Below are 24760 nucleotides of genomic sequence, written 5' to 3'. Positions count from 1 at the left end.
TACCCTGCAGGTTGTCTTTAAAGCAAGAGGAACTCGGTGGCCAGCATTGCACCGTGAACTCATAGTAAGGCCCTTCATGGAAAGGGATGCTGAGAGCCTTGCTTAGAAGTTGTTCAATGTGCGTCAGTTTTGCCAGGTGATGTAAAGATTAGTGGAGCTTTACCTACCTTCGGATCCACTGAGCAATGGCAACCCTCTTGTACAGCAAAAAGGCCAAAATCAAGACGAGTAAAAGAAGCATTCCAGCAGCTTTTCCCATATTCCTTGCAGTTCTCAACACTTGGAATGGAAGAGAGAAAGAGAGGACATCACGCTTTGTGCACATCAGATGTTTCTGGCACAGCAAAACGCTAGTAGAAACAGCAGTTTGTCATATATATTCAGATATTCACGAGTGCACACACTCGACCCCAGACGAGCCGATGCTCACTTTCATGCTCCCTCCCTTCTGCTCTCGGGCTGGGTCTCCAAGGCACCTCCACCACTCCCTGCTTGGGACCTTATCTTTCTGAGCGTTCTTATCTTTCTGAGAAACAATAAAAAGCCTTGAGGTATACAGCATATATGAAATATTACTATATAGGCCTGGAAATTGAGAGTCTTTGGGACTGCATGGTAAGGAGTTTGAGGACCTAAAGAACGAGCGGGGAGGCTTCCCATGTAGTTCCCTGGTAAGGACACGCAGGTGAAGAAATATCCAAATACAGCACTGAAGGATAAGTAATGTGTGCTGAACACCTACTTCAGCTACCAGCTGAGGCTTCAGTGTGTAGTTAGTGTATGGATAAATAAGTATGAGAGGTTTTTCATACTGGAAGTGTAAAAGGGTTGACTCCTCCCAGCACACCTAAGCAACCACTTTTAGGCCAAGCCTAAAACTTGGCATCGGCCTTTCTCCGTGAATTGAGAGGAGCAGAACATTACCACTTGGGTACCTTCCCCTCCATGCAAGCATGTGAAATATCACCATGGGTTGGTATTTGAACAACAGTCGATTTGACGTATAAACTGTTACCTGCTCAAAATAATTATATTTCTGCAGTGCCAGTGGGCCCGTTACTGCCTGAGCAACTTGCCATTTGCCTGGTCAAATAAACATCAGAAATATCTAATAGCTCTTCGTCAGTAGCAGAACTAATGAGCAAAGAGGGTTGGGGAAGAGCTTGAAGGCTGTCAGCTGTCGGGTGCTGATGGGTTTGTGGAGTACTGCTGAGTGACTGTGTGGTATTTCTTAATCAGCAAGTTAGAACACCTAGTGTATAGGAAGGCAAAAGTATACCTCTCAAAGGTGTGTGCCAGGATTGTATTTATTTATGTCCTGTCCTCTCAAGATTGGAGCTCTGCTGAAGATCTCTGTTAAGAGGAGAGGAAGATTCTCTTAAGAGGGTTTTGATGAGCTCAGAACGACACCCCTCATAAACCATCTTAATGAACTGTGTGCTGGCTGCTTGGCCCCTGTGCTTAATGGAATCGATCTGCAGTTCGTGTGGGTGCCCTGGGAATAGTCTGATAGCGTCAGGCAAGGCAAGCACAACTGGAATGATAAAAAAGAAGGCACGATAAGAGAGAAAAAATAATCTGACATGGCGAAATAGCAAGGGACAAAGAGATGCCTGAACAAAGTCTGAACTGAGCTGAAGGCTCACTGCTGGAGAACTGCTGAACTTGTTGAAGAAAAAATAAAGCTAAGACAGGCAGTGTGATGTGCAGAGCATTCCCACCCCACCACTCTTACTGTTAAAAGAAGGAGGTGGTCCACTGTCAACACTGCCTCCAAACCCTTCCAGCTTGCAGTCCGGAGGGGCCCATCCAACATTGCAGTGACAATTTTTCTTACTGTTGCACACCTAAAAGAAACCAAATATTTTATGGCATGAAAAATAAAATAAATCATGAGGTGGCCCTGCGTTTCTCTGGGGAATAGGCTGCTAGCACAGTGTCCTGGTTTCAGCTGAGATTGAGTTAATTTTCTTTATAGTGGCTGGTGTGGGGCTATGTTTTGGATTTGTGCTGAAAACAGTGTTGATAATACAGAGATGTTTTAGTTGTTGCTGCACTAGCCAAGGACTTTTCAGCTTCCCATGCTCTGCCAGGTGCAGAAGAAGCTGGGAGGGGACACAGCCAGGATAGTTGATCCAAACTGACCAAAGGGCTATTCCATACCACATGACATCATGCTCAGTATATAAAGCTGGGGAAGAAGAAGGAAGGGGGGACATTTGGAGTGATGGCGTTTGTCTTCCCAAGTAACCATTATGCGTGATGGAGCCCTGCTTTCCTGGAGATGGCTGAACACCTGCCTGCCCATGGGAAGTAGTGAAGGAATTCCTTGCTTTGCTTTGCTTGCGTGCGCGGCTTTTGCTTTCCCTATTAAACTGTCTTTATCTCAACCCTCGAGTTTTCTTACTTTTGCTCTTCCGATTCTCTCCGCCATCCCACTAGGGGGGAGTGAGCGAGCGGCTGCGTGGTGCTTAGTTGCTGGCTGGGGCTAAACCACGACACACAGCTTATTGGCAAGCACAGCAGGGACAGGCTGGATGAAATCCATGTCCTAAGATAAATTTGTTACTCTGCTTTAGCTGCCATTGTGGAAATGTTCAACCTGTTTTGTGCAAAGGTGATAGACTGGTGCCCACGGTCACAGGCTGTCATGGGCTGTGTGGCTTGTACCGATCATTAGGTGTCTGCTATATTGGTGAAGTGAGGGCAGTGAGAGTTCCTGATCCATCATTGAGGTGATGGTCCTGTTGGAAGAGGTGCTACAAACAGCAGGGAAGAGATGACAGCATATAGAAGGTGAAAGATGGTTATATTTGCCTTTTTCCAACTTAGTAGGAGTGCTTTTTGCATTTTTCAAGCCATTTTTAATCTCAGTGTTGGAAAGCATTTTTGCAGTCTTTATTAATTGCAGAGCTACCCCGCACTTGTGAATGCTTTGACCGTTTCTGTCACGACAACATATTTCACAAATATGTCCCAAATGAATTTGTCACCTTCAGGTGATTCAAAAATTACAGGTTTTCCTACGAGATAGGACTGTGACTCCCTTGGTTGCACATTTATTTGTCCTGTCAAGCCTGGATTACTGGGCTCCTGCATTCCTTGGTTCTCACTCAGTCTGTAACAGCTGAATGCCTGACGGGGTGCAGTGAGGGCTGCCGAACAGCCTGAGTATCCTCGCTGTGGACGAGGAGCAGAGGGAAGAGCTCCCCTGCGACTACCGCCCTGATTTTGGGTCATGCTGCAGTGTGTGTCTGCAGTCAGCCTGTGTCAGTGGCACGCGCTGAGGTGATGCAGAAGTGAACCTCTCTAAGCCTCTTTAGATGCTCGTCGGCTGATTTCCTATTATATGTTATTAGTCCAGGTTTGTGTTATTATTTGGTAGTATGGACCATAGCTCTGCTCCCCCACATCTCAAATGTGCACACCCATATAGGTAGTGACAGTCTCCCACCCAAACGTAGCATCTCCGCTTCGAGTAACATTTTTCTCTCCTCTCCTGGGGAGATAGGGTTGAGGCTAGCTTTCTTCACTCATTTGTGCGGCTCAAACCATATAGAGCAATAACTTAATTTTCAAGGATGTGTGTTTAGTTTGGAGAACTGCTTCCCAAGGAAAAAGCATGCATTTTTGGGGTTACAGCCTTTCTCTCTGGAGACAGCAAAAAGACATGATGATTCCGACTACTTTGAGAACGCTGTTGCCAAGATCATAACTTCTGATGGACTCAGCCACCTACAGCTGGTGACAGAGTGGAAGAAAAGCAGACCTCAGACCATTCCAATTACAGGTTGATAGACTGCCAGTAACTTTTTGTCCCGGTCCTCAGCGATATTACAGATAAAGGACAGATGATAGCAAAAGGGACAGGACCTTGGAAGTGATGTCACAAAAAAAAATCCACATGTGAAATAATTCTGCCAGTATTAATGTCTGAAATGCAGGTTTTACATAAGACTAAGTGCAGCCAGCGTTGTACAGAATGTGCCATTTCTCTGGTATTTGTGAGGAAAGTGAAGTTACAGAATTGAGCATGCATGTTTTAGAAGATCTCTCCAACTCCACCTAATTTAAATTCAGTAGCACCGACAGATGCAATGAAAGATGAAGCATTATGATGAGGAAGTTGGTTTTCACAATATTTGAGGGAACAAAGAAGAAAAATGGTAAAAGTAACCAACAAACGCAACTCTATGAAGAGCTGTGGATAGCCAGAGCAGAATCTGGGAGGACAGTCATGGGTGAAAACCAAAATAATATCTCTGCTGCTGAACCAGGAATGATTCTGGACTTCTAATACTGCTTTTGAGAGACAGATTTACACTCCATATGCTCTACTATTCAAAGGATACTTAGATGATTTCTACTTACCCCTCTGCCATTGCATTTTTTGTCCCTACAATCATTGTTGAGAAAAGCTGCGCTGACACATGTCCTGTTCATACATATCTGCAGAAAGAGGCAGATTTATATTAGTGAAAGGATAAAATGACAGATACTAGGAAAGGGCACTGACTGGTGAATAGGGGTAAAAGTACTGAGAAACAGCAGACAGTCTTTTCAGTCATTCATTTCATTTCATTCAAGACTTTTCTTTCTCCAGACAAGCACTAGGGGAGCATAAAATGAAGATCTCGGGTTCCAGGTTCAAGACAAACCAAAGGGGAGACTGAACAAACCTGCTGAGGGTTACAAAATGCACAGAAACCACTTCTACCTCAGGAACTGGGTAATTAAGAGCTGAAAATAATTGAAGGTAATGCCAGTATTAGCAGGAAGTACCATATGTGCCTGCTCTGTTCATACCCTTTCCTAAGTGCCTGCCCAAGACTGGTGGAGGATTCTGGGCTGGATGGACTCTTGGACTGATGCTGCACAACCATCCTGATCTTTGTACATACATGCAACACTATTTCCCAGCATGCTCTCCAGCTCCCGGCAGTTTGTGGCTCAGGAGCTCCTGTCTTGTCCTATCCAGTCCACATGACAAGGACAAGACCTTGGAACTACAGAAGATGTTTTGTTTACTCAGTGAATAATTTGGAGCATCTTCCTAGCTGTAGGAGACACAAATGCATGAAGGAGATATATTTTCAACTTTTGGCTTGCAAATTAGTTATTTTTGGAATTAGTTTTGCATTTGGTGCTGTGAAACCCATGTGTCCTGAAAGGAGAACTCTACTGAAGCTAACACTGAACAGCTCCTTGCCTTTTTGTGGAACTCAGCACCTCTGTTTTCCTTAGAAATATTTTTGCTGCTGTGTAATAGCAGGAAACTCATCCTTTAGTACGTCACCAGCTTGACAGGAATTTTGTCTTCTTCGTGGGTCAAAGGGAAGAAGTGAGTCTTATTCTTGGAACAACACTTCAAATTCTTTGGTATGTGCAACAAATAAACTTTGACTTTGGTTAGTAGCTTCAAAAGAAGACTACAATCTATTGCTTTTCCTTTCTAATGGAAAAAATGGCAGCCTTTGTGTTAGCCACTCAGTCTCAGGGGAAAAAAAACCACAAAACCAGTACAAGATATTGCTATTTTTCAGCTGCTAAAGGAGGCTTTAATAGAAGTCACTGTGGGGTTTATATCAGAGATCAAGAACATCTCCTTTAGGAACAAAATCCTTCCATTTAATCTCTGTCCTGTACTGTTCATTTATCCTCCTAGCTTTCTAAGGGTACCTTGTTTCTACCACATGATGTGCCGTCTTTCACCGATCCCTCGTCAGGAGTGTCTGAAGCCAGGTGAAATTCGAGTCCCCAGCAGAGCTGATCGTTCACAGTAGTCTGAACCACGGTCTCGCCGTCTTGCCTGACTGGTACTCTTTTAATGTTGGCACACTGCACTCTTCCACACAGGACATTCCTGGGATAGACAAACAGACTGCTGTGAGGTCTGTAGAGACATCTGAAGAGGTGGTGATCCATGGTGCTGGTACACAGCTGTGCTGTTAGCTATTCGAGCACCTTGGTACAAATTTGGCCCGTTCCAGCTCACACGCTTGGAGCAACCCCGGGCATGGTCAGAGGTTCCAGCTGTGCAGGATCAATCGTTTTAAGCAGTTTGCATCCAACCACCCCTTTTCTGAGGTTAAGATATTTAACTAGTATTGACAAAGACTCTTTTATGCTAGTTGGTGGCAGTGCCTTGGGCACATAGGCACATACGCCCTTTGGTGTATCTCTCCAGAAGCTGCAGAGACACTTCCATTTGACTTTTTGACTCTCACTTTTCATGAGTTTTGCCCATTTTATATACTGTATGAGAAGTACTGCTGTTTATGCCAGGAGGAACTGGGTATAGTTCTTCAGAAACTCATCTCTATGCCCAGAGATGGCAACAGTGAAGCTCAGGTGCTGCCTGTGTAGTGCTCAGTAGGAAAAAAATAAGCTCAAATTCTGGATTTGCATCCTACTGTTTCCTCTAATGATAGCAATGCCCCCCTCCTTGGTGCTGCCAAAGTGCAAGCATGAAGAAAGGTTAGGTACTAGCAACTACATATTTTTGAGTGAATGTTAATATGCATAGGGATGGCAAATCTCCAGGGTCCTGGTAAACAGTCTCCTTCCTTTTGAATGATTGTCCATATCCACACTCAGATGTTGGTCATTCTCAGCAGGTCCTGCTCTCAGGACGGGACCACAAAGGAGGGCTTGGAGAGTCATGAGTTCAAAGGTTGAGGGATGGCACTTTACAACAATGTCCCGTCTAGAGATGTCTTTCAAGATGTACTGACTGATGGCTGCTGCACGTGGCAGTAACGTGAAAAGAATTAATGCTATAGGAGAAAAAGGGTTAGAGAAGCTATTATCAAACTGAACCTGTTATCAAAGCCCTCGCCTGGTGATGGGATGACCCCTTACTGTGGGAAAGCTGGAAAGTATCACGCACTGAACTTCCATTAATGCTGGGAGATAAGATTTAAGGCAGTTGTGGACAAGCAAAGAAGAAAAATCTGTAAGTTCCTGTAAAAAAGAAAACCGTCCTCACTTAACTTTCTGGGTTGAAGGTAAAGTGCAAGAAGAACCCAATGTGAAGAAATGCTGCCTCAAACTCCTCCTATTGCCATGTGTTTTTTCCCCTACTTGGTTACACAGGTAGGCTCTCAGCAATGCTTGTACATCACTCCTTCATCTATGAAAACCAACTAGAAAAGCCTAGCAGAGCCTCCAAGTTGTATAAAAAGCTGCACTCCTCTTTCCAATACCATTTTTGCTTTTGCCTCTCTTATTGTGCTTAATCCAAACAAACAAAAAAAAAATTCAAGTTGAAAAGCTCTTAGAAACAGTGTTCTGTTTGTGTGCCTTCTACAGCAATGCACAAGAGTGGTGTCCCAGTCCTACCTGGCTACTGGCAGGACTGGGCCACCAGTAACCACCAGTAACCAGCACTTACTCTTCCAGGCATTTAGTGTAGTATGTTCCGTTCCAGCCACAGTTCCCACACCGGTCGCCTCGAACGTTCACTTCCCTGAAGCAGCTCAACGGGGCACGGTGGGCGGCTGCAGAGTGAGAGAGCAAAGGAAGGCGTTCACGGAGAGGCAGGGACTATACGCGCCCCCCGTAATCCCTTCAGATGATTTTTGTGATTTTTTTTCTGAAATAAAGTTCTAGTCATCCACAGCTTGCATTTGACCTGCCATGTTTTATGGGCAATTTGTTTTTCACCTATTCTTTTGGTTATGGTCCTGTTTTGGACCAGAATAATCAAGGTGAGAATGAAGTGGCTAAATGAACAGATTTGCCACCGAGAGATCAACCAATGATCAGAATGGACCATGGTCATTTATACAGAACAACATGGAGCATAAAATTGGATTAAAAGCCTAAAACCTTTCCCAAACTTATTTTTTTCTTTAATTCTAACTTGCTGTGTGACCCAGGTCAATATATCTTACATTTACCCTGAAACAAGAATCACTACCATTATATTCAATATTAGCAACACTTAATTCCCGTTAGATTTTTCTGATGTCTAACAGCCCACAGATCTGGATTTCAGTAAGGCAGAACCGTTTCTAACCCAGGGGACTCCCAGTTTCTTCAGAACATCTTTATATTCACCAAGTGTTTTGTAAGAGTAACAGAGCACTGAGGGAAAAGATGGAGAGCCTGTGGTCAATGCAGGACTCCCATCAGGTGTTTTTACAAGTTTTCAAGCATCCAAAATGTTCTCAAAGTAAAACCAACTGCCAGGCTTCCCAGCTGTCCTGCAGAGGTGGCTGAGATCACTGTTGGCCACATTAGCACCACGTAAATGTTCGCGTGACAGTTACTTCGGTGTCCCATGTCAAAATGATGACAAAAATATTCTGCCTTATCAATATCCTTGCCTTCCCCAGCAATGCCTTTCATAAGAAATGCTACCGTCTCCATATGCAGGGGTTCCCAGAGGCTCCAAACTTCTCATAAATGTGGTAGATCACAGAGGAGCTGTGGTTTTACTCACAGAATACTTTTGTATGTTCATAAAGATACCTAGGACTCAGATTGTGATGGGCATCACTGATATCACTAACAAGGGAGTGCAGAATAGATCTGCTCTGCCGCAGCTTCGGGACACATGCACTGGGGAAGTTTGGTTACTTCCTCCAGAACTGACATAACCTGAAAGAGGATGCGGGCAGGTATTAAAAAAAAAATCATATGCATGCTTCAAGTTTGAATTGGGGGAAATTTAGATGCGCAAATTACAGGGTGGGGTTGCTTTCAGGGGCATAAAAGTGATCTCAACGGCTGTCTCCAGCACATCTTTGTTTCTGGGACCCTCTGCTGGCAAATGGATGAAGGTGGCCACATCTGCCATTCCCATTGCACGCTGGGCATGGGATGTTCCTAAACAGCACTGCAACAACTACTGCCTGAGAAAAGCCCTTTTCTGTTACCCTAACTATTGTAAATATATAGAATCATAGAATCATTTAGGTTGGAAAAGACCCTTAAGATCGAAGAGTCCAATACTATATTTTATATACACATTGTTTTATATATATATATAGTTATATAGCGATTGTTATAAAAACATGGGGTCTTTTAAAAGTGTTCAGTAGTATTTTTTATGCAGGTACTTATATTCTTAAGTAACTGGCCCAGCTATCTAGGCCTGCCTGCCTTATAAAGAGTAAACAGTGACTCTTCAGTGACTCTGGAAAAACCAAACTTTTTCAAAGCAGAGGGCAGGGAAAGGCGGGGAGACACAAGATGAAGTGTTATCTGAAGGTGAGGGCTAATTCCGTATGAGATGATCTGGCCGTTCCTTGGATGAAATATCTTGCCTCTGCCAAATAAAGCTTTGCATTGTGCCTCGTGGCTGTGGCAGTGCCCATCGTAGCAGCGGTTGTTGTCACCACATGGGGTTCCGTCTTGCTTAAATACATCCATGGGGCAGGTCCCTGAAGAGCCGTTGCAGTACTCGGGGAGATCACATATGCTCCTATCTTCTCTGCAGATTTTTCCTGCTGGCTGAAACTGTAAAGAAAAGCCCACAAAATGAGTTTTGAATGGAATTATTTCTGGAGCAGCTGGCCCAAATTACTGAAACCCATGTGGCAAAATCTAAAGGAATGCCCCAAAAGTGTAAGAGGAAGAACAGCAACTTGAATTTGCAAAAAGTGAGGCAGAATAAGGACTGCAGGAGGGCATAAGGGGCTGAAGTTCTTGCTGTCCTACAGAAACGGAGACATTGCAAATGGTGATTGCTGATATTCCAGCACAGAAACTCGTGGGTTTATTTGTGCCTTTCAGGATGAATCTGAAACGCCTCCGCAAATACAGTATTGCTGGATTTTCCCTAAAAGCTCAAAATCAGCAGGAATGTAAGTGAGGTTTTAAAATATCTTTCTTTTCAGCTAGACTTGTGATCATTGGATGTTTGGTCCGTGACACCAATGCTTGTGTTGGGTTAGTCGGTTCTGTCCTTACACGCTCGCTTTGCTGCTCCTGCTGATGGTTTTTGTCTGACATAATTCCACTGTTCCTAAACTATTTGTTTTCTGCCTAAGCATAAGCAGTTTCCAGTCAAGTTTATGCATATTTTCTGACCAGATATACTGAGAAATGCAGGAAATAAACATTATAGCACCTAACAGCTTTGAAAAACAATTAAATCATTAGTTTACCCTACATTACAAAGCCAGTAGCAGCTGTTGCTGTTATAACTTACCTGACATTTGTGACAGCATTCACCTCTGTAACAAGAAGCCCCTGGTGCGAGCAAGCAGCTGGAGGAGAAGCAGCATCCTTCTTGAAGGCATGCCTGGAAGTAAATAATGCCGTACCATCTCGTTATGAGAGTTTCTTATTTGGATCATCTTCTCTAGCTTAAGAGACACAGAAATAATGGAAGTTAAGGAAAAACTGCTGTTTTCTGCTACTCTTCAAACTCTGGACATTCTGGAGTTCTGCGTCGAGGGGAAGTACGCCTTGTGTAGACATTTTTAAAACAATTCACATTTTTCTCCCAACACTAATGCTTCCATCTCATCTCCTCTGTTAATCAGCCAGCCTACCTGCTTGACAGGGATGCTCTAAAAATAGGTTCATTAATGTTTCCAAAGTACTTGGAAACCCCTCTGAGCACAATGGGAGAGATTAGTCTCCTTTTCTATAATTTTTTTCCTTCTTTCATACTTTCCTTCCTTCCCTTTTAAAGCTCTTTCAGCAATGATCCACCATTTCCTTAAAAATTCAAATTCCCAATCCCAAATCATTCAAGGCGCTAGAGCTGATGGACTCTGAACTTTGTCACAGAAACAAAATTAGTTGCTCAAATTTTAAGGATACCTGGGATGTAAGGGTATCTACTTTGTAAGAAGAGCTGGTTAATGGCTTTTTAGCATAAAAACGAGGAAAGGAGACAGGAACAGTAATGAACTGATCACACAATGATGACGAAGAGGAGATAATGGGGACATTAACAAAGACCAGAACTCTCAGGTCGCTGATGGAAAACAAGATTTTCTTGGGTCTCCTGAAGAGACCAAACTTACAATGTGGTATTTGAGAGGGAATACAGGGTTGTGTAAAACTTATTGTGGGATGTTTTAAGGCAAATGTGGGGGTGTGCAAAGCTTTGTGTGGGATTGTTAGGGAAAGGACCAAAGGCAGGGAGAGATTAAGGTGGACTGGGGAGGAAGAATTGTGGGAAAATGGAAAAGAGGGGGGATAAAAAGGGCTGATAAAAAGGGTCTCCTGGTCAGGACTTGTATGGCTGAGCCCCATGCCTGATTGAGGAGAAGAGGTCTGGGACGAGTTGTTGGAGGGACCAGGGGTCTGGGGGCTCTAGGTGGTAGGGTTTGGTTTTTCCTAGCGTAATTTCTTAAAGCGGGTGAATCCTCTTTATCAGCAAGATGCAGGATGTTCAACCCAAGCCTGGATATCAAACACGTGCAAATCGCTCTACGTGGGAAATGTCAGTGCAAAGGCTGAGTTTTGACAAAGCTACAGAAGCTTTGTACAAATAATGATTACACAAAACACAAGAGTTTCCACTGGAAAACTCAAACTTCCGAAGTATCACAACTGCATGGATCCTGGAATTAGACCTGCGAAGATACCAACATGCAAGTACTTCAGAAAAGCACTTCTTTCACTGACTTCAGGGTAAATATATCAGAAGAAAGAACAGAAATAGAAAAACTCTGTTTTTACAGACAAGAAGATGCAAGTGCTCATAACTTGCTTGTATATAGAGCGGCTTAGAGGCAAAGACATGTCGCTTCTGCAGAGTCTTCCACTTTGACTGTAGCACTGATCGGATACTTTTATTTTCTTCAGACCCCTCGTTCTTATGAACGTTAGTACAGCCAGAAGGAAAACACCTTTCCATGTGGATGAGGTATGGAGAGGTCTCATCTCTGTCCCAGCAGCGTGACTCCTTATCAGACACTTGCAGACAGAGTCCGTCGTTAGCTCTGCACAGAGTCTGCCACGAAAGGTCCCTCTGTAGCCGTGGAAGAAAAACTGAATTTACCTCTAGATATGCTCTGCATGTGTTTACACATATCATGCATATTTTGCCCACAAATAAAGCCGTATTTGGGAAAATCCCCACTTCAAGGGAATTCACAGAAGTGGAAGCCAGTGGGCTTGTTTGAATGTGTAACATTTCAAAGATCATTTCTTCCCATGAGTCAGGGAACTTTTATAGTTGCAAAACCACCACAGTTTTACTAACACTACTCTTAACAGTGAAATATTTAATTGCTAACCTCGTCACTGCCACAATCACATTCTTCCTGTTTTTCCAAGACACCGTTGCCGCAGAGTTCAAGAAGAAATGGCTTTAAAGATGGTATGTTGAGTAGACAAGGTAGATTTTTTCTTATTACTTCATTGTAATATTCTCCCATAGTGCAGTTACTGAATGCCAAGCAAAATCTGTAAGAAAAAAATATTAATTATATATAACCATACCATATACATAAAGTAATTGATGGACTCACAGAACAGACAGATTAACTAGCAAAGAAGAATATAGGCAGTTTTAGGGGGAATAAGCCTTTTTTTCTCTCCTTTTTTCATGTATAAAGACATGGGAGACAGGAATAGTTGCCTGAATGAGAAAACAGGAAGACCACAAAGCAGCTTTGAAAGTGTTTTGGTTGTGGTGGAAAGCTGAAGGTGGAGGAGAGGACACACTACAGACAATGCGAGATTAGGTATGATTCACTACGCCGTACAGTGTGGAGAGCAGCTCACCAGCTGTGAAAGAGGGATCTACTTGCTTTCATGTGAACGCTACGAAAACTACCTGGAACTTGCAAAGTAGCTAGGGGAGAAGCAGAGTGTCTTCATGCCTAGCTGCTCAAATCAATGATGGCTACTCATGAACTGTGCAGGAGTGTGGGCATGAGAATTTGCAGAAGTGAAGTTATCTCTTATAGAGGATTTTAAAAGAGAAATTGAATGCAGTTTGTAATCATACGAATTAAGAAGAAAGCTGAATTAAGATGGTAATGTAGTGAGCATGATGCAGATACCAAAGAAAGTGTAGACGTGGCTCAAAACAAAATGAGAGCTTGCCTTCAGCTTTGGTAAGCATGATGTCAGGTGGCACTGATGGGACAACAGAGCAGTTCAAATAAGGAACAAAGCTGTGCAGACATCCCTTAAAGTGCTGAGGGCTTACATACCCCTAGGGTGATATACGGACAGGACTGATGAGGAATAAAAATTGACATCATGGGATAGGTGAGAAGCAGCAGCGGATGGAAGGATGGATGAGTCGGAAATAGAGTTGCTGGTGCTGTGCATAAATATGGGCTTGGAAATTACTGCAGCCAAAATGGAAGCAACTTGACTGAACATGTCAATTAATCGCTATTTAGGAATTCTAGAAGAACTACTGCCTAAAGTGAGAGGTTTGGAAACAGATAAATGTAATGAGTATGTTCGGATAACAAGGTTACTATTTGAATGGATGGCAGCAAAAGCTGAAGGATCAGAGGCCTATGAAACACAGTGTTCTTACTTGCTGAGGTTTTCACCCCAGCCCTTGTGTGCTGGGTCCTCCGTCACCTTGAGGTCACCAAGGAGGTGACTTCTGGGTGGACAGGAGGGGAGGGACCATCACGGGGTAAAGCAGGACTGCTGGTGACCTCACTGAAAGGGCTGTTTCAGTGGTGTTGTTTTTGAAAGCGCAGACGAATCTGCAAGGAGACTTCAGTTTCTCAAATCTTTAACGTCTTCAGGGAGACTTAGTTGGTCTCTGGTGCAGATAAGGGTTTAATATTACACATGGAACCTGTGTCCTTCTCATTGCTGCAGTATGTGCATTTCAGAGAGTGAAACAGAGATGAGGACTTCTTCACACCAAGAAAAGGATCTTAGGATTTGGAAGCAAACAAATCTGCAATGAAGCAACCTTCACTGCCTGCTGAAGTTCACTGCATGTTGGGCAGACCTCTAGAGCTAAGAGAAATGAGTAATTTTTAAAGACATTGTACTATCAGGAGTCACTTGGAGCTGACCACAGGGATGTTCCTGCAGTATCGTATGGTTTCTTTGATGGTGAAACAAGAGAAGCTGACGTCTACCAAATATTCTTCACAGGTTTCAGGAGACATTAATTAATTAGTGGAATTATTTTTCTTCATGATGGTCATATATCGAGAGAGCAGGTATGAGGAGCAGCTCCTTGTACACGAGGCACCTTTTCTGGAAGATACATTTTCATGGGTAGCAATTGTAAATGACCAGTGCAAGAGGAGGGGATGCAGTAACCCATACATCTGCAGGAAGAATCAAAACACAGCTATGAAGAAGCCAAAAGCAAGCATCACTTGGAGAAAGCAGAGGAAAATAAATGAACAGTTATACTGTGACCAGTGGAGCCAAGGAAGCCAACTTTTCTGGGAGAACTGGTGTCTCTTGTATTATCTAAATAATTGTTTTCACTTGATAAAGCATTGTAATTTCGGTTGGAAGAGGCCTCTGGAAGTATCAGGTCCAACCACCTGCACAAAGCAGGGGCAACTTAGACTTCCGTTGCTCTGCCAAGTTGAGCTGGAAGATTAAAAGATGGTGTGGAGGAATGGCTGTACGCACCCCGTACAGAAACACAGCAGTTGCTCAGAGGTGGAGAGCTGGAGGCAATGATCCAATTCTCACCCTCAGTGATGTAGGGAGAACCAAGCTTTACTTACCCCGGGGATGTTCGCATGATGCATCCTCTGCGGGTGCAGTTGCAATCGCAGAATTTGTCATGAAATTGTTTCGCATCGTCGTGGCTGAAGCCTAAGCTGTGGCCTATCTCGTGGGCGAGCATCATCACGTTGCTGATGGTGTCATGGCCAGGGAACTGCAGGTGGGAAGAAAAACCACAGGTCCACGTTTTCTCAAGTTGGTGTATGCTGATGTGGAGAACTTCAGATCTAGACTTCCAATGTTTTGCTCAGTAATTGTGAAATTTGTGCTAGCTGGGGACTTGCAATGGCAAACAACCAATTAGGGAAACCAAAGGACCCCTAAAGAGTTGGTCTGGGGAAGCACTGGAGAATTGTTCCTTCACCATCTTCTCTTCTTCAGGAAACGACAAAAGCAAGACCAACATCACCTCCTTTAGATGCCCAGTTTAGACGTTACCTGCTAATTGATAAAAGCCTGAGCCCAGGAGTTATGTAGAATTAACTCCCAAGGTTCACTGTGAATATGAGAGGTTTATTTTCCCTTTCAGGCAGTGCAAACCCGTGAGGTCTCCCCTTACCGAGACAACACCCATGGAGTTCATCTGGCACATTGTCCCCTTCCAGGCAAATCCCCGTTCCTTGTAGTGCTGGCCACTGCAGCGGGAAGGTTTGAACGTTAAAGTGCAGAACAACTTTGTCTCAATAATGGGATGCATTGCCTGAATTACAGCTGGAAAATAATGGTTTTGGGTAACAAGGAGGTCCTTTCTTGAAGAAAAGCCCAGCATCACCCATTTCTCCTATGGGAGCCCCATATGCAGCTGGGCTGGTATCCACAGATCAGGTGTGCAAGCACCAGCGATGCATCATGATAAGGAGGCAGAGCCACAGTTCATAAACTCATTGGTGTCCTCCCTACTTTAAAGGGAAGAGTGGCCTATAGGCTATTGCAATAAAATATAATTATTCAAAATTATTTGAAAAAGATTTGGCAATGTAATATGTTGAATTTGAAAAAAGAAATATTCAATAAATTTTGAGATATGTATTTTGCTATGCAGAAGGGTTCTTTCCCCCAAAATAAAGGAAAAAGGAACAGACAAAACAGAAACAAGGTGCTAGGTCTTAAAAAGCAAATGAGTGAAATAAGTGATTAAACATCTTGCAGTTTGAAATCTAACTCCCTTGTCCTAGCAAAAAGGTTTAATTGAAATATTGAATTGTAAACCATATAACAATGAACTATTATATCTAAAAAATGAGTGGCTTGTATATATAAAAATGAGTAAAAACTAAAAATGAGATTAAAATAATTGAGTTACAGACAACTATCAAAATTGGAAATAAGCTGTACACTCTGTGTGTGTACCTGTGTGGAAAAATATAAAAGAGCACAGTGAAAGGCAAAAGCAAATTCTTGTATCAATTTACATGACAAATATGTGCTGATTAGTACATGGACTGATTAAGCTGTTACATGTTTTTCCACGAGATATCACCAGGACAAAAGACTTATCAGCGTATATATGTAAAAATTAGAAGAAGAAAGAGATGAAAATATTCTTGCTCCCTGCTTATCTCCCCACAGCCGGCACGTGAGCTGAGCGATTAAAATGCAGGACTCTTACAGCAGTAACTGGATATGGTCATAATTAATGCGACCGACAGCATCCCTCTGACACCACGTGGCAAAAACCTGCAGCGTCTGGGCCAGGCTGTGGGCAGTCGTCACCCGGTCTGTCCTGGTCCACATCTCCACCGCGCTGATCACAATCTGCAGCTTCACGTGCTTGTAGACCTGGAACATGGCAAGAGCTTGCATCCCGTGCAGCCCACGGGGTGTACAGTGGCCCTGAGCACCGTGCTTGTCTCCATGTTATTCGTGCAAGAACCAGTTTCTTGCTAAAGCTGAAAGAGCTGAGCATTTATTTTCATGCATTATATTAATTTAATGGAGCTTTCTGGAGCTCATTTCTGAGTGCCTTGTGGCTGATGCACCGGTGCCTTGTCGGTGTATTCACACGGAAGCAGCAGAAGATGAAAACTCATGTCCTGTTTTGGAGGACTCAGAGCAAGGAGAGGATGAAGAGAAAGGGAGGTCGTAATGAGCTACCAGAAAGCATTTAGTAACAATAATGCATGTTCCAAATCAACCGTTTTATAAGGTTAATAATTTCAAAATTATTTTTAAACTGACTTCACCCATATTTGAAGCAATTTTTTAACAGTTGAAAGTGGGTTTTATAGCATTGAGGAGCACATTGGTTCCTGGTGGAGTAGCCGCAGTCAGGCACAGATCATTTGTCTCTTTCCCAGGGTAGTGGGTTAGACAGACAACCAATGGAGCAGAACAGCAATTGTAATTACCACGTCATTAAAACTCACCGTGTTCAGGAGGTTGCTTATGGAAATGAACAGATGTAGCATCAGGGTTTCATTGTAGTTATTAACTTTAAACTGAAAGAGGAGAAGGGCTACGTTATAATGCTGAACGCCAAGAACTGCCTCCGATATAACACAATGGCCATAGCGTGGTGGTAATTTCTGATGCTTACCAGCTCTTTGTTTGTGACCAGAGCCAGCTCCAAGTATCTGGTGGGCATGGGCAGGCTCTGAAGACCAGGAACTTCCTGGAAGCGAAGAAATCACACTGCGGTTACGGAGGTACGTTCAGGAGCTTTAAAGCTTACGCCGCATTGCAAAAACCAAGGTGGTGTTACTCAAACTAATCCAGAATTTCTCTTAAGTACAAGAACACAGAGCAGTTATGCATTAGAGAAGGATTAATGAGCGCAATGAGTAATCAGGGCGAGAGCAGAGAGATTGAGAGACACAACACAAGTGTAGGTGGGGTTTTCTTGGTAGCAGGGGGATTACCTGGCATTGGTCATGTTAAATCAGCTCACTATGAGCTGCAGACTTTTGCACGTGCTCAGACCTTTTTTAATCATTAAATTTGGCACCACAAGAACTGCATCAAAGGGAGAATTGAGTGGGGTCAACACGAGCTGCCTGCATCAAGCAGCCTCAATGCTAGATACCAGGAGGGTAAACAGATAATTGCAGATAAAAACTGGTCCTGAAGTGAAATTATTCAAGCCATATGAAAACCACAAAAATAACTATTACTTAGTTTTTCTTCATTTTGTTCAGCACGCCTGCGTAATACAGCAAATGGGAATGTGCCCACTGATGGACCCAGCCAGTGAGAAGCTCCATGTACTGCGCCTGGGATCCAGCAGCCTCCGGAAAGAATTTTTGGTATTTCTTGCTTGTGCCCTCTGCACATTTACCTGTGAACAGGGAGCTCCGTAGTTAAAAGTACAACACACTCAGTCTTGGGCTGGGTGGAACTCATTGACTTCTACATTTTGTACATCCAGCACATTAATTGCTGGTAGCAATTGGTTAATGGGTAATCTGGGGGTTATTCTTCTCCTCCGAGCAAGTATTGCTCATTGGCAGCAATGTCCCATCTCTGATGGAGTGAGCGCACAGTGCGACTGTGAGAACGTTCAAGATCTGCAGATTTGTTAAGTAATGAGGAGAAAAAGAAGCTGACCCTACGAAAACCTGGCTGGTAGCTTTGGCATTGGCTGAGGTGGGGGTGAGGAAGACATGTTAGCATTGTTCCTGGGTAGTTCCTAGGTGTTTTGGTGGTAGAAGAGAGGAGGAGGAGTTTCTATCTCTCAGGAAGGCAACTTTCTAAATGGTTTGGCTGTTGCAGAAGTATGCATGGCTAAAAATATGCTGTTGCTTAAGTAATTTTAAGCATGGGGATTCATCTCTCTTCTCTGTTGAACAAATACCACTTTATTATTATTATAAATTATCCTCTTTCCCTAGCAGGTTCTCAGTAAATTCAGCAAAATTGTAGCAATTTATAAAACTATATTTTCACCATGGGAGCTGATAAGTAATTCTTCCATCTAAATGCTTCATATTGTTATCAGGAGGCAGCATCTCTGAATGTCACTCTTTATTTCTTTCACCGAATGCAATCACAGTACGCTGGCATAGGCCAGGCGGTCGCTATAAATAATCCACGCTTGTAGGTACAAAAATAACACTTTATCTCAGCTCTTTTGAAAGCAGGAACAGCAATGACAAAAGTCCTCACAAGCTCTAAAAGCATTCACAAATCAAAGCAAATAAACTATTTTTCTAACCAAGGTGTTTCTGGAAACAACCATATCAGTAATATCCAATATCAAGTGATGTCAGAACAAACTAATTTCCTTTGATAACATGGAAACTGTGTTTCTGAACAGAAGAGAACCAGCAGATGTGTGCATTTTGACATCGTTAAGGCTTTTTTTGTGTAATTTAAACAAACCGGGGCAGTAGAGTTCAGATTTGCTTACTGTAAGGTGAATACTAACTAGAGACACAGAGGGAGCAGTTGCTGATCTTTATTGCCAAGATGCAAAGATGCATTAAATGAAGTCCCAAGGGAGTCAGACCCAGAGGAGAAACTGTTCAACATCTATCCCAGCAGCCTGCGGTTAACACGGCGTGCTGGCAGATTTGCGAACATCTCCATCAGAGAAGTATGATGAACAGTGATGAGACTCAAAATTACTCTGCTACTCAAAGAGGGAAAAGAAAAGCAAACAAATAGGACGTAGGAGCAGAAGTAGCATCAGTAAAGGCAGGTGACATAACTTTCCCCCTTACTCGCTGCTCACAAGACTTCAGCAAAAATGACTGCTGGGAGAGAGGCACCCAGCCATGGCCGCAAAGACTTGCACCTCCAGGTCCCTCTGGAGGTCAGGGAAAGGCAGCACACACTGGAAGGTGTTCAGAGGTTTCTCTAGAAAAGGGGAATTATATCCTCAGAGCATCTATTTCTGACACACTAATAAGGAAGATTCAAGCATTGCAGGAGGTTGCCCAGAGGGGTTGTGCAGTCTCCGTCCTTGGAGGTCTTCAAGATCCGACTGGATAAAGCCCTGAGCAACCTGGTTTGACCTCAGAGCTGACCCTGCGTGGAGGCGGAGGCTGAACCTGAGACCTCCTGAGGTCCCTTCCAACCTGGGTCATCCTATGATCCTATGAGATGGAGATCAAGACTGTTGTCAGAGGGGCTGATGGGACCCACATCCCAGAGCACAGCCCACCTGCCGAGCTGTGTCCTTCCCAGACTCTTTGGCTGGGCAGCGCTGCAAGAAGAGGGCTGTGGTCTGGAGGGAAGAGCTCTGGATGCAGACCCCTGGTCCACGAGTCTACACTTTCCTTTCTGGAGTCAGACAGTAAAATACTGGTTTGTCGAGAGATTGTCTATAACACAAAGTAACGATTGAAATCATTGCTTGTATAGCTTCTGATCACAGCTTATTTAGAAACGTTATCTAACTGTCTTTAAAAATAATTAATAATTCCAGATGTGTTTATTGAAGCCTCCAGCTGCTTTTACCTCTGGAGCTGACAGACATGTCAACTACCCTCTTTATCGCCGTCTTAAAAAAAATTCTTGTTTGCGATTTCCACTTTCATTTCAACCACCATTTTTAAGACCTGAATATTTTTTTCAGGGTTTGTGAGCTGAACTGGCAAGTGGAAAGGGATCTCAAGAGAGAAGCAAACCCAGGGCAGCATGATCTGCACCTGACAAAGTGCTACCTAACGCACCTCCAGAAACAAAATGAGGTCTTTATTTCACAGTGGGATGCTTAGGCATGGCTGTAGGTGTGGTTTCCATACCATGTGAGGGTGCTTTGCTCGTCATCGCTATACAGAAATCCTGTTTGCTTCCAGTCCTGCAGATGCTTTACAGTACGAAATCCCTGTCATGGTCTTATGAATGCAACAGGAATTTTCCCTATGGTCGTATCACTCCCAGCGTTTAACATAACCCGTATGTGTACACACAAGTGTGCAACATTGACACAAGTGGATGGGGAGTCCTTACTTTGCTTACAAGGATTTTACGACTCCTGTTTGCAAGTTCTCCGTCTTCAGGTAGATGGTCCTTGTGCTCTTCAGGCACTTGGCACAGACGACGTGAGCCACCTTCCAATGCCCTTCGGTAAATGAGGTGTTGAAACGTTGAGGAGTTCTCCACGGGCTTGATTTCATACCTCAGATCTCCAATTTGGAAAACTCCACTGCAAATTTTCAAACAGAGGAGTCAGTAAGAGACGTGAACTAAATGGCTTCTTAAATTATTTAGTAAATACAGGAAGAAGCAAAGTGCAGAGTGCTTGTCATAGCGTGGCTGGAGATGTGGGGCAGCCCTGTGGATCTTGCCAAGAGGTAGAAACCCCAGGAGCCACCTCTGGGGTTCAGGGATATTGGTATCAGCCCATATTTTATGGTTTTTTTTTTGAAAGAGTGGTTAAGGAAAGATTCAGCTCTTTCATACCATTGCTCCTGTGGGCAGGGATCCCGTGAGACGATACGAGGAGCTCACCTAAAAGATCTTCTATGGGAAAAAAGCGTCATGCCCAAGGTTTAGGATACATCAGACAGCCTTGAGAGAGCAATCATGCAGCTTTGGGAAAAAGTAAAGAAGCTACAGATGAATGCCATATATTAATTGAAAGTGAGAAGGCAATAAAAGCTCTGCGCTACGGCTCTTCCAAGGAGCATCCGTCTTTAAGATCTATTTATCCCCACGCAGACACCGCAGCTAAATAGGCTGCATCTGCTAATAAGTTTGCATCCTAAAAAACCTCACTTAATTCAGAGACCTTTTGGGGTGCTTGTTTGAGAAAGAACGTGCAGGTAGGTTTACCAAATTTCAGCCTCATGCCTGGTCTTATAAGAGAGGCTCAATGGGTCTTATTTTTGCCAGAGTTTGTGTTATTTAGTCCTGAAGTGTTCATAATTACTGGTTTGTATATCACAATAGGACAACGTGGCCTCATCAAACACTGAGCTGGAAACCCAGAAGACTTTGCGAAGGCAGTTGTGCTAGTGTGTTTATCAAGAACGTCTTTAATGGGAAAAAATTGCTGGTTTCCCACCCTGTGAGTCCCCTACATCCAGGCTGTGAAGGAAGCTAAGACATGCTGACACTGGTGCAGAGTGTGGGCGTTTCTGCTGGATGCTGTAAGTCATGGACGGCTGTGTGAAGGGCTGGATAACTTCCTTCCACCAAAGCCAGTGAAAATAATACAAAATAAAATTAAACATTTTCAAAGTTAAGACAACTTCTTAAAAAAAAAAAGCAGCTCCTGCTCCCCAGGGCTGCTATTTCTGGAGAAGATGGAAGGTTTGGTTTAGATCATGTTGCAGAGGGTTAATGTAAGAACAGGACGGCTGAGCTATGCACGGTTCATTTAAATATCCTCTTAATCTTCAGAGGATGGGTTACGCTGGTGTTCCTTTTTGTTTGACTAATATTATAAAGTGATAAATTATTATAAAGAATAAGTTCTACAGGAAGGACTTCAAGAAGGACGTTGGTGATGGTTATGGGTGACCACCCATATTTTAGGAAGTCTGATTTGCAGGAGACTGTTATGCCCGTGCAGATATGCTTCCTGTCTCATGTTCAGAGCTTGCACTATCAGAAATAAATATATCCCAGAAGTGGAGTGCGCCTGAAGAGGAAAGTTTCTCGAGAAGTGCTTGTTTAGTTTACTGTCTTTTAAAGTAAGTCTTGGAGTGTCTTGGCATGTCAAACCTGCTGCCTGCTTAGAAGCTATATAAAGCACATTCTTTGCCCAAAAATTCCATTAAAACCTGTTTTTCTATGAAATATCTGCCTTTAAAATCTATACAGGAGATGCTGTAAAATCGGTAATGCTAAAAAAAATGTCAGCTATGTTTGAAGATGTTGAAGATTTGATTTTTAGTAGCAGGATGCAGCAGGAAGCATCGCACGCAGAAGTGAGGGCACCTGCTTTAAAAAGGGAGATAAATGCCCAGCCCAATTAATTTGATACCGAACCCGTCGTTCTCCCCTGGGGAGAGCCCTACCTGATCCCAAAGCACGTGCTGAGGGAGACGATGGATCCTGGGGAGCCTTCCACAAACCCCTCATAGTAGCAGTCGTCCTGCAAGGTGCAAACATGGCTTCAGGCTGTGGGAAAAGCTCCCATGCCCAGGTCCAAAACCCCTGCATCAGTAAAGGGACACATAAAACCTCCCCAAATCCACCCTTCACCACTTTGGAAGGGGTATTTCATGTGCAAAAAAGAGTGAAGGCTTAAAAGGTAAGCAGGGAAAAAGCAGGAGCCGATAGCTCATCGTTGGATAATGATTAATTTTTAGGTGGTAGTGTTTGATGTCTCAGTTTTTCTTTTGATGAGTAAGATTATTTTAAAACCTTTTACAAATTGAAAGGGAAATCAAGTGTGATGATCAATCTGAAATTGTTTTTCCAGTTTTTGTCAGTCTCTATACAATTTCCTTCCTTTTTTTAAACAAACTGTGTAAAAATACCAGATTTTTTTAGAAACAGAAAGCCGTCCCTTGCTCAGATCCACTGGTGTAGTTCTGGCTGTTGATGCATCCTTGACAGACGTCTAAACTTACCTGAATATATGGAAACTCAGTTATCAGGTGTCCCTCCGGACTGTACGTGAAAACTGCGATGTCCTTGGCTATCAAATTTCTGAAAAGCAAAGCAGAAATCCTCAGTGCGAGTTAAGTAATTCCCTGCAGTGGCCCTGTGAAAAAAAACAGCAGAAGAAGGAAAACTGGGGAAGAGCCTTACTTTGCCTGCGTCAGATGGATGATGTGGTGGTTTCCTTCTGCTGTTATTAAATAGGACCTGTCCCCCTGGAATGGCCGAGCCACTGATTAATTTCAGAAATTAATCCAGCAGTGGAAACACTATTTACAGGCTGATTTTGGCTGATTTTTGGCAGTCTCCTCACCCCGCTCTCCCTTTGGCACCCACCCGTGGCCCCTGGCAGAGGCAGGGTACAGCCTGGAGGGACCTGTGGTCTAAAAAACATTTTCTAAAAAGCAAATTACCTCTGTGAAGGTCCCATCCTTTGCCTCCAGCTGCCTGGGCACTGTTACTTCGGAGTAGATGATTCTTGATGCTTCAGTAAAACCTGAAAGAGATTCTGCATTTAGGGAAAAAGGGCATTAATCACACCAGGCAATGAAGGACTTCTCACCGCTGCAGTGCAGAAGGAGGATTTTAAGTGGAAGTTTGAAAAATTTGGTGGGTTTAAATTTTGCGAGTCCATCTGTCTTCACGGAGAGGTATAAAGGAGGTGGTTGAGCAGCTCTGTGCTGTTAACGCTGGCTTCTAATGAAGCTTAGGATACAAGAAACTCCAGAGAACATTTTTTAAAAAGGGGAAAAATGAGATTACTTCTGTAATTACAAGATGCTGACCCCAGCATGCATCCCCCTACTCACGTCCCCAGCCCATGTTCCCCAGCCCACAGCCCTCCATGTTTGTCTCCATCCCCTGCTCATGTCCCCAGCCCACGCTCCCCAGCCCACGTCCTTCCATGCTTGTCCCCATCCTGCACCCCCTGCCCGTGTCTCCCAGCCTGCATCCCCCACCCTCATCCCTGCCCTTGCATCCCCCATCCACGTCCTCCACCCGTATGCCCCTGGCTGCATCCCCCAGCCTGTGTCCCCCACCCTGCCTTCCCCTGACCAAGGTCCCCAAGCCCACGTCCCCCAGCCCGTGTCCCCAGCCTGCACCCACATCCCTCCACCTGTTGTCCCCCATGTCCCCCTACACATGTCCCCATGCCTGCCTTCCCCAGCGCACGTCCTCCCATGCATGTCCCCCACCCACATTCCCCCATGCATGTCCCCCATCCCATGTCACCCCATGCATGCCCCCCACATCCCCCTGCCCACTTCCTGTCCCACCTCCCTCCACCCTGCCCTTTGGGGTGCCCCAGCCCTGCTCCATCCCCCCTCTCCCTGCCCCTCACCTGGGCAGAGGAGCAGGATCAGTGCCGTGACCCACACGCCCCTTGGGGGTGGGCAGTGCCCTGTCCCCATCCCTGTGTCCCTCCGGGCCAGGCCAGCCCTGTGGGGACACTCCATTAGTGCAGCCCCCACCCCAACCTCCCCTGGCCTCAGCCCACCCTGGGGGGTTGTCACCCTGTTTCCACCCCCACCACCTTGCTTGGCTGTGGCCCCATCCCACCTCTCCCAGCAGCCACCCAGCCCCACTCCCCATCTCCCTTGGCCCCTTTTTGGGCCCCCCC

General features: G+C 44.2%; 1 protein-coding gene across 1 annotated transcript; it reads right to left on the bottom strand.

Moving 5' to 3' along the window:
* Nucleotides 1-388: 388 nt before the first annotated feature.
* Nucleotides 389-23961, bottom strand: LOC140650742 (disintegrin and metalloproteinase domain-containing protein 9-like). Its single transcript, XM_072859491.1, has 19 exons — nt 23949-23961; nt 23553-23647; nt 23290-23354; nt 23109-23187; nt 22551-22627; nt 20536-20731; nt 17180-17254; nt 17010-17081; nt 16253-16422; nt 15203-15278; nt 14643-14797; nt 12207-12375; nt 10160-10252; nt 9273-9465; nt 7394-7499; nt 5680-5863; nt 4372-4449; nt 1722-1847; nt 389-526 (listed from the first exon to the last, which is right to left on the bottom strand). The coding sequence occupies exons 1-19, from the start codon at nt 23959-23961 to the stop codon at nt 389-391; spliced, it is 2160 nt and encodes a 719-aa protein (XP_072715592.1).
* Nucleotides 23962-24760: the final 799 nt, after the last annotated feature.

This window comes from Ciconia boyciana, chromosome 1 (assembly GCF_034638445.1).
Source record: "Ciconia boyciana chromosome 1, ASM3463844v1, whole genome shotgun sequence".
NCBI lineage: Eukaryota > Metazoa > Chordata > Aves > Ciconiiformes > Ciconiidae > Ciconia > Ciconia boyciana.
Note: the sequence above shows the minus strand (reverse complement) of the source record. Positions and strands in the feature narration are given on the sequence as shown.